Source organism: Eretmochelys imbricata, chromosome 3 (genome assembly GCF_965152235.1).
Source record: "Eretmochelys imbricata isolate rEreImb1 chromosome 3, rEreImb1.hap1, whole genome shotgun sequence".
NCBI lineage: Eukaryota > Metazoa > Chordata > Testudines > Cheloniidae > Eretmochelys > Eretmochelys imbricata.
In genome coordinates, this window is record NC_135574.1 from 134,180,175 (window position 1) to 134,196,875 (window position 16,701).

Consider the following 16,701-nt stretch of genomic DNA (forward strand, 5'->3'; position numbering starts at 1 on the left):
ATCATGTGTATACAACACAATGAACTGGAGTAGCAGACTGGCTTTTAGACAGTATAGCTGTAGCATAAGCATGCATCAGTGACCTCTGTAGGAGAACTAGATAGGTCACTGTGAAATAACTATTGTTGAAACCAATATGTAAATTCAGAATGAAGATGTTTAAAAAACACATTCTTCCCGTTGCATAGTTTTGTAGGTTTTGAATGAGCACCCCACAACACCTGAGTCTATGGAATACAAATATATCCACAACTATGTAAAACTGTAATTTAGGCTTGGCATATCAAAGCTCCAATTTTAAAGGTCAAGGTTACAACCACATTAGATCTAACCAGACACACAGCAAAACCCCATTTATCCAATCTAACTGGCACCAGGGCCAGATCGGATAATCAAAAATTCAGATAATCCGGAGAATGGGACAGTGCAAGGCTGCAGCACAGTCTAGCGGCCATAGGAGAGATCGTCCACTTCTGGACCTGTGTGGCTGGTTGTTTGGTGAATACGGAGAGTTGGATAAAGGAGCGTCAGATAAATGGGGTTCTACTGTACTTGGTTCACAGTGCATCTCTATAGTTTCTACAATATTCACTACTTCTGTTATCATACAGCTAGTCAGCATCAAGTAAATTTCCAAGCCACAGCGAGAAATTTTATGCTAAGTGATCTCACTAATAAAAGGTAAAGGAAAATACTTTCATAAACACTTCTAATTTTTAAATACCTAACTATAGAGTTTCAGTTCCAATTAAATATCTGCAGCCCTAACCTTTAGATTAAAAAAACAAAAAAATGTACACCTCATGTTGTAGGTCTTTTTTGTAGAGTTAATCCCCTGACTTTAAAAAAAATTTAAGATAGAAAGCTTACAGACTGCTTTTCAACAACTGTGTTACATAAAACTAGCTGTTGGAACATAATTATTTCATAAATAGATACCTGCTAGCAATCCAAGATTCTTTAACCATCTGAAACACTCTTATTTTGCTAAGAGTCATGTGCAAGGCATGCAGTGTGATTAAGAAAATCCCAACCAGAACTCAGAAATAGCTACAGCAATTCACACATCACTCTAGCCTTTCTCTAGTATAGGCCAATATGTGATTATAAGAGGGAAAAAGCTTTGTTTACCTCTAGTGGAACATCCAGTTTGGTTTTATTCCAACATTTATATAAACAAAACTGTAGGATTTTTTCATCTTTGCAGCTTATGCACATAGCACTCTTGGTAGGTTGAGGTGGTATGTATTAGTATACAAGGGGATTAATTTCCTTGGATCTGGATATGCTATTGTGGGGAATACACTGCTATCACTGGCTATAGGGTGTGGTACACATGTTAGGACATAATTTCTCAAGACAGAGGGCAAGGAGGCATATCAAACTTTCGCTGGGGGCAGGGAAATGGCAAGACAGGCCAAATGGTCCGCTGATTTGAGCATGGGCTGCAGCTGGTGCTCTGAGTGGACCCTAGGATTGCTTCAGAGAACACAACTCTCACAGGAGAGCCATGACTGGTCTGTGGTGCTGTCAGTCATAGCAGCTCTAGATGGGAGGGGACTCCACCTGCTAAACTCCAACCTGTGGTAGAGAGTACTGACCCTGGTGAGCAGGAATACCTAGAGGAGTAGTATGTGGAGTGGCAACCCCTCCCTCCCGGCAGAATCCCCTCCACGTGCCCCCCCCCCCCTTGCAACTCCTCTACTCTCTCTGTAGGAAGAAGCCATGGATTTGTGATTGAGGGGAGGGGAAGTTACCAAGTGAGGGTGCTGTCTGGTCATTTAAAGCTGGGGCAGTAAAGCGTGTGGGGGCACTGCCAGGTGGGGTTACAAGGAGTAGGGGGGTAAGTGCTGCCAGGTGATCTGGGAGAAGCATGGGGTAGAAGGGCCCTGCTGGGGGGGCCTGTCAGGTGATTTGGGGGGATGAGTTTGTGGGAGCACTGCTGGGCAGTATAGGAAATAATCACAACAATGCTTCTGAAATAGACTGATCTTTACATATTTATCTTAAAAAAAATATCCAAGAGCTTCCAGTGGCTTAAGTGGCCTGTGGACCCCAGCTGAAAGTTGTCCCTCCTATTGAAATCTGAAATGGTGCCTGTGCCCTCCTGGATGTGGGGACAGGTCCATGTTAAAAAAATGCTAAGGTGGGAAGTGATTCAAAAAAGGATGAGAAACCCTGTGTTGGGAGACAGTATCACCGTTGTTCCCCACACAGTTCCAAGCCATAACTAAGCATGTTAAGTGAACTTCCATTTGTATCACTTTACTACTACTACTTAGTTCTTATATAGCATTCTTCCTCCATGGAGCTTTACAAAGAAGAGTAAATATCCTATTCTCTTTACACATATGGGAAGAATATGGCATAGTAAAGATGAACTGTTCACACAAAACGAGCCAGTGGCAGAAATGGGAATAGAACACAGATCGCCAGACTCCCAAATTAAAGCCATACCACAGAATACACTGCCTCCTTCATCTGAAGGAAGGATCACTAAAACAATAATCAAGGCTTAGGCCCCAATCCTGCAATGAGCACAATACAGGCAGGCTCACAGTAAAACTGGGTCTTTAGAGTTCCATCCTCTAAATGCAAAAATGTCCATCATTACACTCTTCCAGTAGTTTATAAACAAAATCAGTCACATTTTTTAAGATGCATCCTGCTCTGTTTAATCAGTCATCTAGTTACTCTGTGATGCCGGTGAATAGAAAAAAAGAATTCCCTGTTCACTCTCTTCTATTACTTCTGATTAGACAAACTTGTATCCTTGCAATATTCTTAGGGATATGCAAATTAATTTACAAGATTGTAAACTGATATACATTTAGTTAGCATGAGACATGCTGTATTACTCTTTGGAAGCTTAAAACCAGCTAAAATTTTATTTTATTTTTGTGCTGTAACTCTAAAAAGGAGCTTCACTGTAACTAACATCTTCCAATTTAAATCCCAAATAAATTTATAGGGAAACTCCAGACAGTTGGTTTGCTCATCTTGACCACACAGAAGTTCAGATCTCATCATGAACAGATCATAAAACGTGTTAAAATCCTGCTAAAAAATTAAACTTCTTGTGGCTATGGCAGTCTGAATCTTACGTATAACTAAAGAAACTTTTAGCTTTTGTTAAAATACTGTCTAAAATATGGATCTATAAACAGGATTTCGTGTTTGATATTTAAGCTTTAAGCCTTTTGCTACTTATTCAAAGGAGCTAAAAGAGGGGTTTTCACGCTGTGCTATAGCACACTTTCCCCTCACATTTGTGATTGCAGACTTCCTCATTTCCACAATTGTATATGTAGTAGGCACTTCGATGGATCCTTTAACCACAGTATCTGAACAACAGTATCTCCATGGTAATTACACATTTGTTTACATAGAAAAGTACTATTAGAAAAGTATTTCTATATATTTAGCTGCCTTTAGATCCTTTTGGAAAAAAAAAAAGTTCACCACTCTGTCTCCTTTTACTCTAAATCAGTGGTTCTCAACCATGGGTCCGGGGTCCACACACAGGTTTCAGAGAGTCTGACGGGCAGGACCAGTGTTAGACTTGGTGGAGCCCAGGGCAGAAAGACGTAGCCCCGTCATTCAGCGCTGAAGGTTGAGGCCCAAGACATGCCAGCTGGGGTGAAACCGAAGCCTGAGCAACTTCACTTTGCGGGCCTACCGGCGGTGTGGGGCCCCGGGCAGTGGCCCTACTTGCTACTCCCCAATGCCGGCCTTGGCTTTATATGCAGAAAAACAGTTGTTATGGCATAGGTGGGCCATGGACTTTTTATAACATGTTGTGGGGGCCTCAGAAAGAAAAAGGTTGAGAACCCCTGCTCTAGATTTCGTCTCCTGCCCCTATCTGTTCCATCTCCCCACATGGACACAAGTAGAAAGAGCACCATGTATTTAGCCAACACTCCACAGACCAGCAAGTCATGAACACAATTTGGGAACTTCCATATAACACTGCCGTAAAAGTTTAACTATAGTTTTTATTACTTACTAGATGCAACCTATTAATGAAATACCAATATTGGTGCACTACTTTAGGTCTCATTAGTTATCCCCCCCATTAAAGAAAAGATATTGGGAATAATAGTTAAAACTGTACATTTTATGGCTCTTTCATTAGTAACCAAAAGGAACGTACTGAACGTTAAGTACTTTACTGTGCTTAGTATTGCTTACTGAATCCAGTTAAATAGAACTGTTTGTATCCTCTGCTATTTCTAGTGTTTCCTGAATACAATGGTGTATATACATTTGATATAATATATATATATATATAGGCACACATATACAGAACCCCAAAGAGGTATGACTCTAGCTGGAGATTATTGTATTTCCCGATGAATACTAAAGCTGACAGGCTGTACATATATTCCAATATTTTTTTCCTGCTGTTATACGACAAATGTAGTTAATAAGTTTTCTAAAACTTAGAAGCCAGATTTAATGCAGCACGATGAGGGCATGATCCTGATTAAGAACTCTGTGTGCTGCTGTAATACAAATAACAGCATTTAAAACAAGACACTGTATTCACCAAGAGTAAATCAGGGAAAAGACTATTAATCACACTTGTTAAATCTACTAATGAAAAGCAAGATTCTTCACAAAAACATCTAAATTGAGTGGAACAATCACTTCAATCGGGCTTGCCTACTATACCAAGTATCAATGGTCTACAAATGCCTCTGACTGACAATGGTGTATGTGGATACTGCACACAACACTAAAAAGGAAACTAAAAAGCTGTTTGAAAATCATTCTGCATCCTACAGCACTACCTTCACTGCAGAGCAACCCTTGTACAGACACCACCTCACGATTATTAATTCTACAGAACTCCCGTTAAGGCACAGAAAGTAAATCCATCATTTAACCTCAATTAATGCAAACATGACTGGCTGACATTTCCTCTGCAAGGTTACTTTCCGAAGCGGAGTGATTGTCCCCTATCCCTTCCTCAAGCTTGGCCCGGCAGCCATGTCCTTATTCCCCTACAAACGGTTGTTTCGGAAAGGGAACGACCTGCTCGCAGTGAACTTACACAGTCCCTCAGCAAAACCCGGCAGAGCCAAACCTGCACAACAAACACCAAAGGCATCTAAGGCACCCCACGGCAGTGGGGCGAAGCAGCCTGCAGCCTAGATCCCAACCAGCGCCGAGCCTCGCACCGGGGAGTGGGGCCAGGACAAATCGTGCACCATTCCCTCATGCAACCCTCTCCCCATCCCTTCCCAGACAGAGAGACGATGGTTTTACCTTCATGATGAGCTCAGGCTGCGGAAAAAAGCCCCCGATCGGGGCTGAGCGGCCGAGGCTGGACCTGGAATTAAAACAAAGCACTGAGCCAGCGCACCAGCCGTTTGCACCGGAGCCTGGGGGGACGGGGGGGGAATCGGGCAGGGGAGCCGCCGGGATCCTGATCAAACCCCCTTCCCCCAGATCCCTCCACCCCCCATTTGCGATACCTCCCCATTCAGTCCCCCCACCCCCACCCCGCTCGGCCACTGCTTTCCCTCCAGCCCACACACACCGCGGCTCGGCTTCCCCTTCACTCGCTGCCATTGACGCCATTTCTGTCAGAGGAGGAGAAACTTGCCACAACAACAACCCACCCCCAGCCTCTCCAGCTGCTCCAGGATAGTCCCAGCTCCGCGCCCAGCTCACGGGGGTCGGGGCTCTCAATCCTCTCCCCAGAGGCCTGCGGGCTGGAGGGGGGCGGCGATGTCTGATCCCTGGAACCCCCTCCCCACTTTGCTGCTGCGGCGGCGGCGGCGGGGGGGGGAAGGCCGCTGCTCCTCCATTGTATGAGGAGGAGACTGGGGGGGGGTGGCGGCAGCTCTCCCCGTTGGAGGGGCTGCGGCTCTGTGGATCCCGACAGAGGCGGCAGCTTCTCCCACCCCCATAAAAGAAAGCGCTGACTCCGCGACAGGAGTTGCAACAGCAACACCCGCAACTGCCCAGCGCAGCGGGCCGGACCCGATCAGCAACGAGGCAGCCCCCCTCGGGCTCCTCGCCGCCCCGCAGCGACTCCAGCCCTTCGCCCACCCCCCACCTCACGCGGGGGGGAATCAGCGAGTGCCGCCGCAGTCTCGCCAGGACAAAAACAACCCCGCTCCCGCCTCGGAACGGCCTCAAGCAACGAGCCCCGAGCCCGAGCGGAGCCGCCCCGCTCCCTCAGCCGCTGGCGGCGGGGCCGGGGCGGCTCTTTCTCCTGCTGTCGCTGTTACCTTTGTTCCGCGGCGCCCGCCCGCGGCTCCCCCTGACCCGGGAGGAGATGGGGGACGAAGCCTCCTCCCGGCTCCGGACCCGTTGGCTTGGTGCTGGCCCCGGATCAATCCCCTAGCAAGGGCTCCGGCTACGGCTGCAGCTCCGCGCTGCGTATGATGGGGCCGATCCCCCCCCTGCCCGGACCCGGCGCTGGCGGTGGCTGCTCCGCTCCGAGCCTCTCGCTCCCCTCCCCCCACCTCACAAAGTGACTGACGGATAGAGACCCACCCCCTTCCCGCCCTGCTCTTTCTCTATTGGCCCGGAACCGGTAAGGCCCACCCATCTCCCTGCACCATTGGCCCCCATATCGGAAACGCTAATGTCATTTTTCCTCCAATTCTATGGAAACAGAGACTTGACGCCGCAAAGGCTCATGGGTAACGCGGTTCTTTCCGTTGCCGCTCTTCGGCGCCCGTGAAGCAGCTGAGCTTCACACTCGAACCACAAATCCCATGATGCATCGCGCGTGAGGGGCCTCCAGGGGGTGGGGCGAAGAGAGGGCTAATTAAAACAAGTGGGAGGACCTGGCGCCTGCGCAATGAAGCCCTGGTGGCGCATTTTCCCCCCAACAGTGGAGGGTGGTGGCGGTAGCAGTTGAGGTGGAAGTGGGTGGAGTTTTTAACACCCTGCTGCCGGTGTCGGAGTTGGGGAGCCCGCCCGGGCCGAAACGGGGTGCGTCTTGGCCCAGCCCGGGAACGTGGAGGCGGCAGGCGGCGGATGGTGCCCCCGGCCGGCGGTAGGTTCGGGCGTCGCCGGTCCCCTCCGCCAGCCCCCGTGCCCTGGGGGCGCGGTCTCCCCGCTGGTCGGTCCGTGTCGCCAGACCGGCTTCTCTGTGCTGCGGGGGGAGGCTCCCTGCGGGGAGCGACACCTGCCCAGCCCCCTGGCGCCTACCCGGCCCGCTGAGCTGGGCTCGGCGCCGCGCCCCCCGGGGCAACGTTGCGCTATGACACGAGCGCCCTGCTGCGCGCCGACTTTCCCGGGTCCTGGCCGGCGGGCTGCGGGAAGCGGAAGCGGGTCTCGCCGCAGCCCCCGGGGACAGCGCAGCGCGGTGCCTGCAGCGGGTCGTGCCCTGCCTGACCGCTCGGCCGGCAGGGAGACCTGAGGGGAAGCAAAGGGCCGGCAGCATCCAGACTCCCTATTCGCTTCGTTCCGGGGGGTGGAGGGGGTCGTGCTGAAAGCGGACTCAGCCTCTGAGGCTGGCGCCTCCGCGGGAGGCAGTGCTGAGCTGGCTCCAGATTTCTCGGGGGCTGCAGGAGCCGCTGCTTGGTTTCTCTCGGGTTTTTGCTGAAATGGCGCTGTAATTTAAGCAACAACAGCGTTTATATGTGATCAAAGCCACTGCTGGAGTTGATGTACCCAGCTTTTGGCAGAGGTTAGCAATAGATGGCCCTCGGGATATGCAAGATGGACTGTGTGTAGTTGAGTTTTGCTACTAAGTCAGTGCAGGTTCAGCCATTTGGTGTTCTATTGAGTATTTATCTTCCTTTGTGACGATATTTAAAATGCAGTTCAGCTCTGAAAATAATGTAGTTGTGGCATAGTTGGGTTCCATGGTGATATTTCTCTAACTTCAGTTTCATTCAGTTCACAAGTTAAAAGATTGTATGTCTGAACTGCCAGTCCTGCAAATTTAATGTAGGTTTTTAAAAGCAGAACTGTCCTTCTCTGCTTTCTTTGTTACCACTGAAAATAGACTTTAGTAGACCAAATTCTGCCCTTAGTTACACCTGACAACCCTATGGATGATGGCTTGGATCAAAGATAGTGTTTGCCAAGACATCACCGCTTATTGCTGTGTAGGTGCTGCCGGGCTAAAAGTGACTTTAAAGTAGTAAAAATCTGCACTTATGTATTCAGTCATTACTAATAGATACTAAATCTGCAATAAGATGGTATTTTTATGTAATCTCTGACCATGACTAATCTTAAATTCTTGGGGGAATTCTGCACCACTGCAGATTTGTTTCCTTGCAGAAAAAATTCCTTTGACAGGGAGGTGAAAGGAAGCTGCAAGAGCAGTCACGCACCACTCCCTAGCAGTGCAGGCACGTTGTTTCAGGCACCCAGAGCAGCCAGTGGAGAGGTAAATCACCGTGGGGCTGGGGACACCCCAGCCAGTGGCTTTTACCCTGAGCCAGCCTTAGCTGCTAGTCCTGGCTGGGCTGGGGGCAGGAGAGGATGGGACTACTACTTCCCCTGTGAGGAGTTGATGGGGCTGTGTCAGACCCATCCCCAGAAACCTTCCCCAGCTGCAGAAAGCTCAGCATCCTCAGCTGTGGGAGGAGGGGTCTCTGTACAGGGAGCTGCTCCCCCGTGCATCTGGACCTCCCATACATCCCTGCCAAACCTCACCTGGTACATCCAGAACCCCCCTTAGCCCTCCATACTAGAACCCCACCCTTGCACCCAGGCCACTCGCACTGAACTTCCTGCACTCAAACACCCACCCTGATGCCCCGTGCCACCCTGAGTCCCCACATCCAGATCCTCATGCCAGTGACCCCCAACTAGCTGCACCCAGAACCCCACCCCTGCTGATACCCCCCCCCCACTCTCAGACCCCTCTACTGAGGCCCAACCACCATCACATGGAAGTCCCTGCAGAGTCCGATTGCACCTGCAAACCCCACCACCACCACCAATGAGCCTCTATGCAGCCAGATCTCCCACCACACCTACACCCCCGCCCCCACTGAGCTGCCTGCACCCAGATTGTCCCACACAAAATCCTCTCGCTCTACACCTGGATCCCCCACATTGAGACCCTCCACACTTGGATCCTGCCTGGTTGAGCCTGCCTGCCCCACACGTGGTGCAGAGGGGCAGGGCCCCAGGGTGTTTCTGGGGCAAACCCAAGTCTTCTGCTGCATCGGGGTCAGGTGCAGCCTTACCGCAGAGTCCATGTCTGGGGGTGACTGTAGGGTGATCTCCCGCCTTTGTGCAGCCAGTGGCCTGTACTCCCCACTTGCCATGCTGGAGCCTGTCATTTATTTATTGACAAATTAAACTTGCAGAATTTTGCATATTTTAAAAATATTGTGTGCAGAATTTTTAATTTTTTTGTGCAGAATGCCATTGAGTAAAACTTTTAAGATAAACCTGTAAATTGGCTCAATAGGAGCCATTTCAAGGTCCTGCTGAAACAGTAATAGTAAAAACTGCTTGGCATTCTTGAACTGCTTAGATTGCTAAAACTGGAAATTAACTTGTAATGCACATGTTTTGGACAATGAGACTAGTCCGGTTTTAATTTCTAGTTTTCTTAGATGCTGCTGCTCTACAAATTGCAGACAGCATTCAGAGACAAGGTCGGTAAGGTAATATCATTTATCGGACCAACTTCTGTTGGTCAGAGAGACAAGTTTTCAAGCTTACGCAGAGCACTTTTTCAGTGTAAGCTTGAAACATTGTCTCTCACCAACAGAAGTTGGTCCCTTAAAATATGTTACCACACTCATTTTGTGTCTCTAATAGCCTGGGACTAACACAGCTACAACAACGCTGCAAACGCTGGAGGTGATGTGCTTAAATAAAAATATTTTAGAGGACATTTTGAATAAATCTAAGTTGCATTCATCTACATTTTGTGTTCCCTTAAATGTTGAAGAGATCCTTATGTTGAAGGAGTTGGCAAGCGATACTCACAAAATAGAATGCATTGAGCTAGCCAATTAGATTACTATATAGTCTAGTACCTCCTTGACCACTTAAGTTGTTGTGCAGCATGTCTACTTCTATTCTTTGTCTTTTAAATTAAGAGCTCTTTGGAAAGTGCTAAATACTGTGGATGTTAATGTAAACAAGTAATAGAATTGGTGGTAATAAAATGAGAGTGCAAAAATTAAGATAAAAGTTAAATACTCTATTAAAGTGTATAATTTACTGAGCTGTTTTGGCAACACTTGCCATCCTTAAGAAATCATTTCTTCACAAGTGAAATATGTAGCTGCCTATGGAGTGGAACATACCTCTTTTGGTACCAACACCACCATGCAGCAGTCTAGGAGGCAAAGTGAAGAATAAATTTTCAGACTGAAACTAAACATTGTAAACTAATATAATAACAAAATTGGGATTTGGCCAAAACAGCGTTGTGAACACCTCTGTTATAAAAGCTTCCATAGCCTCTTTGTAAGAGCAAACAACTTTTCTATATTAGGTCTGAAATAGAGCCTCTCTCTTTGTATGTGCTTTTTAACCCTGCTGGATCATCATCTTAGCTGCTGAATTGCTGATGCCACTTTCTTTGGAGGTTTCTTGTTCGATCACTGGCTTAGGTGGCATAATGACGTATATTTTAAGGTGTATCTACACTGGCGCGTTCAGGACAGTAAAGCTAAATTTATTGATTACAAGTCCAAAAAGGACCATTGTGGCTGTGTAGTCTGATCTCATATATAACACAGGCCATAACTTCCTCAAAATAATTCCTAGAGCATATCTTTTAGAAAAAGGATTAATGATGGAGAATCCACCATGACCCTTGGTAAATTTGTCCCAGTGGCAAATTACACCTTCCTTCCAGTCTGAATTTGTCTTGCTTCAACTTCCAGTCATTAGATTGTTATACCTTTCTCAGCTAGATTGAAGAGCTCATTATTAAACATTTGTTCCCCACGATACTGTAGACTGTAAGCAGGTTACCTCTTAACTTTCTAAGCTAAATAGATTGAGCTCTTTGAGTCTATCAATATAGAGCAAGTTTTCTAGTCTTTTAATTGTTCTCATGGCTCTTCTCTGAAACCTCTCCAATTTATCAACATTCTTCTTGAAGTACAGACATCAGAACTGGACACTGTATTCCAGCAGCAGTTGCACTAGTGCCAAATACAGAGGTAAAATTATCTCTGCTCCTGCTCGAGATTCCTGTGTTTATAAATCCCAGAATTACATTAGCTCATTTAGGCACAGCATCACACTAGAAGCTCATGTTCCACTGGTTATCCACTGTGATAACCCCCAAATCTTTTTCAGAGTCACTGCTTCCTGGGAAAGACACCCCCATCGTATAGCATGGCCTACATTCTTTGTTAGATGTATATATTTACATTTAGTTGTATTAAACTGGGCACAAGTAAACAATGTGTTTTATCAAATGATCTCTAGGTTGTTCTGAATCAAGGACCTGTCTTCTTCATTATTTACCACTCCCAATTTTTGTGTCATCAGGTTTCAGAGTAACGGCCGTGTTAGTGATTTTGTTTTCTTCCAGGTCATTTATAAAAATGTTAAGCTTAGGGCCAAGAACCAATCCCTGCTGGACACGACTGGAAATACAACTGATCGATGACTATTTCCTGTTTATAGTTACAGTTTGAGAGTTATCCATTAGCCAATTTTAATCCACTTCACATGTGCCGGTTTTATATCATTCTAGTCTTTGAAGTGTTTTGTGGTATCAAGTGAAATGCCTTAAAGTCAAAGTATACTGTGTCAACACCATTACCTTCTTCAACCAAACTTGTAATCTCATAAAAAAAATCAAGTTAGTTTAACAGGGTCTATTTCCATAAACCCATGTTGTTTTGCATTAATTGCATTACCCTCCCTTTATTTATTAAACAAGTTCTGTATCAGCAACTCCCGTATTTTGCCTGGGATCAGTGTCGGACTGACAGGCCTATAATTCCCATATCATCTCATTTACCCTTTTAAAAAAATTTGCACACATTTGCTTCTTTCCAGTCTTCTGGATCTTCCCCATTGCTCCAAGACTTTGGAAAATCAGCATTAAAAATCCAGTGAGCTCCCCAATTAACTTGAATCCCAGAGGTTTAAAAGAGCTATCTGGAGCTGCCAAGGTAAAAATATCTAACTTTTTAGTAGACATCCTCCAGAGAGATAATGAAATGGAAAGTGTTATCACCTTATGAGACTGTATCATCTGTTTTTCCCCCAAATACAGAACAGAAATATTTATTGAACAATTCTTGCCTTTTTCTGCATTTTTATTGATTCTACCTCTTTCATCTAGTAAAGAACAAAAAGAATGCTGGTAATGGTCCATAATATATTTACAAAACTCTTTTTTTTTTTTTTTTCTTATTGTCCTTAACTCTGCTGGACGTAGATTTCTTTTTTCGTTGTGTCCCTTAGCTTCCTTTATCAGCTTGCTATAATTTCTAACTTCTGCCTTATATTCATTATTATCAACTTTCCCTTTTTTTCCCACTTGTTTTTATCTATATCTATATGCATGCTTCTACTTCCCCTATAAAGCAGATTAGTTTTGTTTTTTTAACTAGAACTGCTGCTTTCTTTGGTTGTGGCTTTTTGGGCATCTAGTAAGGTGTTCTTAAATAATTTCCAGTTATCATTCATTTTTTCTAATTAAATTCTTCCTCCCAGCTGATTTGGCTCAGAATTGTTTTCAGCTTTGTGAAATTGGACCTATTAAAGAACCATATATAATTTTTTTTTACTGGTCTGGACTTTATTCTGCTTGCGCATTTATGATCACTTGTACCTAAGCTACCATTAATTTTAGTGCTATAATCACTTCCTCTTCTGTTCAGTCAGGGTCTAATAAAGAATTCCCCTGTGTTGGCTTCAATACATCTTGAGTTAGGAAATTGTTCTCTGTAATGTTTAGAAATTCCAAGAATGTTTTAGTATGGGAAACATGAGACTCCTAGCATATGTCAGTCAAACTGATGTCCCCTGTAAGCATGCACCTTTTTTTCCTAAATATTATAAATAGGTTCATATCGGGGTGGTCATCCTATTCCGTAGTGTGATTTGGTGATGTGCACCAGGTACCAACTAATACCCCCATCTGTTAGGGCATTGATCCGTACGCATTCAAGATTACTGTCTTCTGAGTTATCAGTGACTCAGAAATAGGGAATGCTATCTTGGACATAGTGCCACTCCCCCTCTCCTTTTGCCCACTCCATCCTTCTCAAATATGTTATAGCCATTTGTTTTAATATGCCAGTCATGCACATAATCCCAGAAGTTTTCAGTAATATCAACCAGATGAAATTTGTGCTCATAAATGAGCAATTCCAGACCCTTTTATTTGTTACCCCAGCTCCTAGCATGAGTGCAGAGGCAATTCAGGAATTTCTTCTGTGGCCTTTGGTTCCTTGATTGATGTTATTCACAGTGTCTTTTATATTTTTGTTTGTGCGCAGAGTGCTCATATCTTCCATCTTTTTATCCTTCTTTTTGCTATTAGTTTAACTTAAATTCACACCTTCCGTTAATTGAAAACGGCATGTTAAATCCCTGTGAATGCACTCATTCAGAAGTAAAGTGGCCTTAGTTTGCTCAGATTTAATTCACAGTGACCTGGAGATGTGTTCGGTGACAGAGATAACATGAAGCTGACTGAGACCGTGTTTTGTTTTTTCATTGGGAAACAGTCAAGGAGTATTTTAGTTGTTTAAGTGTTTTTTTCCTAATTGGGGGCTCTCAAGCTCCTTCATATTGTGGACCATATATGTTAATAGAGCAGGTTTCATCGGTCACCTTCAATCCTTTTTCCAACTGCATAACTTCTTTATGATAACTTGATCAGTTGCTTGCTTTCTCATTTTTTCATGTATTTGTACTAAGGCATGTCTAATGCAATAGGCAGGGTGGGGAATTTGTTTTTAGTCTTCATCTCCCTCTCCAGTTTCTAGTGGTGTTCTTTCTCTTGTTCCGTGTACAAGTTTCTCTGCCACCTTGTGCAAGAGGACACGCTTCTGTTGCCTGTATGGGGAGAGGGGGGGAGTTTTGTTTTGTTTTTTTTAATCCCTTCCCCTGCACAGACTTTCTTGTCACTCTGTTCTTCATTCTACTGGATGTGTTGCCTTGCCACCTGACCCTCTTGCAATGGATTTACTGCCTGACTGCTTTGTTCTCCTCTTCATGGGACTCTTCTTGTGGCAGTGACTAGCAGTTCCTGTTCTCTTTTTATAAGTAGTTAGGCGGTGGCTGTTTTTTGTGTTGTTTTTTTTTTTTTCCAGCTGCTTCTGTAGGATTCCCATCTCTTCTTGACAAAAATTAGTTCAATCTAAGGCTAGGCATTTGACCAAAAGTAATTGGTCAAATATTGTCAAATGTCAAACGGTCAGATGTTTTAAAGTGTTAACTATTAGAGCAGTACCAAAAGAATACTGTATGATTTTCAATAGGGTTAGCTTTAGATTCTTATGCTTAATTACAAAAAACAAGTTACTTGAAGGAGTTATTTTAACTCCGAAAAATGTGAAACTCAATAAAGTGAAGTTCTGAAGAACGGTGCTGTCAATAGATTAGGTCACCGCCTACATTGGGGCATTCTTGGTGGAATATATAACAATATTTGACCTTGATCAAATAATAGATAGATAATTAACATTATTTGACTGCTCAGTTGACCAGATTGTCAAGCGTAGTCTGGACACCCATAGAAGCATCTGGAAACAAGAAAGAGGCAATGGCATCTTCTCCATGGACCACACAGTGGCTTACAGATCAGTATGGGAAACTGTCTTAACTAGTGACCTCTTGTTGTGAAAGGGCAGGGGAATTACATTTGGGCATGTATGTAACAGTTTGAAGTCATTGCAATGTATGAGTAGGAATTTTCTGAATATCTCGTAACAGATAGAAAACTTCATAGGGTATCACAAAACAACTTCTTTATCCATGTTGGAGAGTTGGTAAACCTGTATGCTCACCTTTTTGAAGAACTCTATATTGAAAAATAATTTTTTCCTCTAGAAATCTCATTTTGCAATAACTGCCAAATACGCTTACTGTAGCGGAACTGTGCACAACCAACTCTGCATATTGTATAGCTCTGGGAAACATCTGGGGGGAAATCTTAAATTTCAAATTCATATTATCTGAAATTAACAACTTTCAGAATCTTAGTTTTTGGCTCTGTGGTTTTACAAAAAGGGCATGTGATGGATAACCAATTGAATACAGTTTTTTGGCAATATGATAAACTCATAGCATCTCATAATGCAGTTCACAGAATTGTTTCTTACCTTTCCAGGATCTCCATTTCTCTTTTTTTTTTCCTAGTCTCTAGTTCTTTATCCAATTACATCCTTATTTTGGGGTAAGATTGATATCCTTACTTTGCAAGTAGTCCCACTGAATTTAGTGCAACTGATGGTGGTGCAAGGTACTCTGTTTAGTGTGAGGAAGAGTACTGCAGTCTGGATTACCCATAAATTAACACTTAAGAAGGCCGTCCTACCTTAAGTGTTAATTTATAATTTTTGTAATGCAAGTCTTTTTCTGTACATCTGGGGAAAACTGTTACCAAGAGCCATCTAGGAAAATGGTCTGGAAATAGTAAATTGAATACATTTACGTTTTAGCAAAAATTTTGATTACTCTCCTTAATATGCCTATTTTCAAAATGAGTACATTACATTTATAAATCTAGCAGCAAGGCTTTTGGCTGGTAGCCTAGGACATTCTTCAGCTATTGTTAGGGCAAAACACTCCGTACAAGATGCCTTCTAAACAGACAAGGGCTGCTGCTGAAGTAAAATGAAACTTCATACTACCGCTGCAGCTCCAATCTTCAAATGACATTAAAAGCATTGAGTTTTGAGCTGCTGCATCTGCAGTGCAGCAAGAAAGGTTAGAGGTGAGAGGAAAGAAAATGGATTACAGAAAGAAATCTGAAAAAAGTCACAGAAATGGAGAGCCTGAGAGGAGAGAGCGGACATGAACTGAGAAATGAACATTTAGAAGATGAATAAACTATACAGACAAATCCAGGATTGGCGGTAAGAGCACTTGAGACACAAATGGAATACATGGTAGAAAAAATAAGGATAAAGAGAGCCAAACACTTAAACTGATCTAAAAGAATAGGACATAGCAGACATAATGGTATGGATTTTAAAACAAATATGAAAGAATGGGTAAACCAAAAATTTAGAGTATTTGTTTTAAAATGTGCCTTAAAAATTCAGGTTGTCTGTTTTATTTTTAATCAGGAAACTTTAGACTAAATTTGTATTGTTTATGTCCAGGAACAAATACATACATTTAGAATTTGAATTATTCTGACTCTAACTTTTAGAAAGATCTACATAATGGTGCTTGATAGTAGTGTGGGATTCTATTAGCTAATTTTTAAATACCCGTTTTCTCCAAAATAGCTAAAATGTCTAAAGACCCAAACATCAAAGCAGATTCTAAAATTGTTCATAATGAATTTCAATTTAAATGGTCTTTGCTTTCTCAAAAATCAAAACAAGTTCCCCTGTTTTTTAAAATGTACTGGTTAAAGTATATAAAGCAACAGCAAGACGCCTTCATTTTGTAATGTAAAGCCAATGATAGATAGAAAATGATAGGTTTCTTTCAAGCAACACTTTCAAGTGGCCTTTGTCCTAAATCTCTTAAGCTTGCTTATCTCGTCCCTTCTTTCTTAGAATTAGGGTCTGTCTTCTATTTTATTTATATATATATATATGT

General features: G+C 43.8%; 2 protein-coding genes across 6 annotated transcripts in view; one reads left to right on the forward strand and one right to left on the reverse strand.

Annotated features, from left to right (window-relative positions):
• The window catches only part of ARID4B (AT-rich interaction domain 4B), a 140,996-nt gene extending 134,562 nt beyond the window's left edge, over nt 1-6,434 (reverse strand). For 3 of the 4 annotated variants that reach the window (XM_077813427.1, XM_077813423.1, XM_077813425.1), the window contains exons 1-2: nt 6,243-6,433; nt 5,272-5,335 (exon numbers count right to left, since the gene is read on the reverse strand). In XM_077813427.1, coding sequence (XP_077669553.1) covers nt 5,272-5,277 — 6 coding nt within the window. In that variant the 5' untranslated portion in view covers nt 5,278-5,335; nt 6,243-6,433. Of the gene's footprint in view, nt 1-5,271; nt 5,336-6,242 lie in introns of all 4 variants that reach the window. The other variant, XM_077813426.1, reaches the window with a different exon arrangement.
• A 398-nt stretch (nt 6,435-6,832) lies between these two features.
• The window catches only part of GGPS1 (geranylgeranyl diphosphate synthase 1), a 62,987-nt gene continuing 53,118 nt past the window's right edge, over nt 6,833-16,701 (forward strand). Inside the window, exon 1 of one of the 2 annotated variants that reach the window (XM_077813439.1) lies at nt 6,833-7,018. The gene's annotated coding sequence lies outside the window, so the exon portion shown is untranslated. Of the gene's footprint in view, nt 7,019-15,654; nt 16,005-16,701 lie in introns of those variants that run through there. The other variant, XM_077813440.1, reaches the window with a different exon arrangement.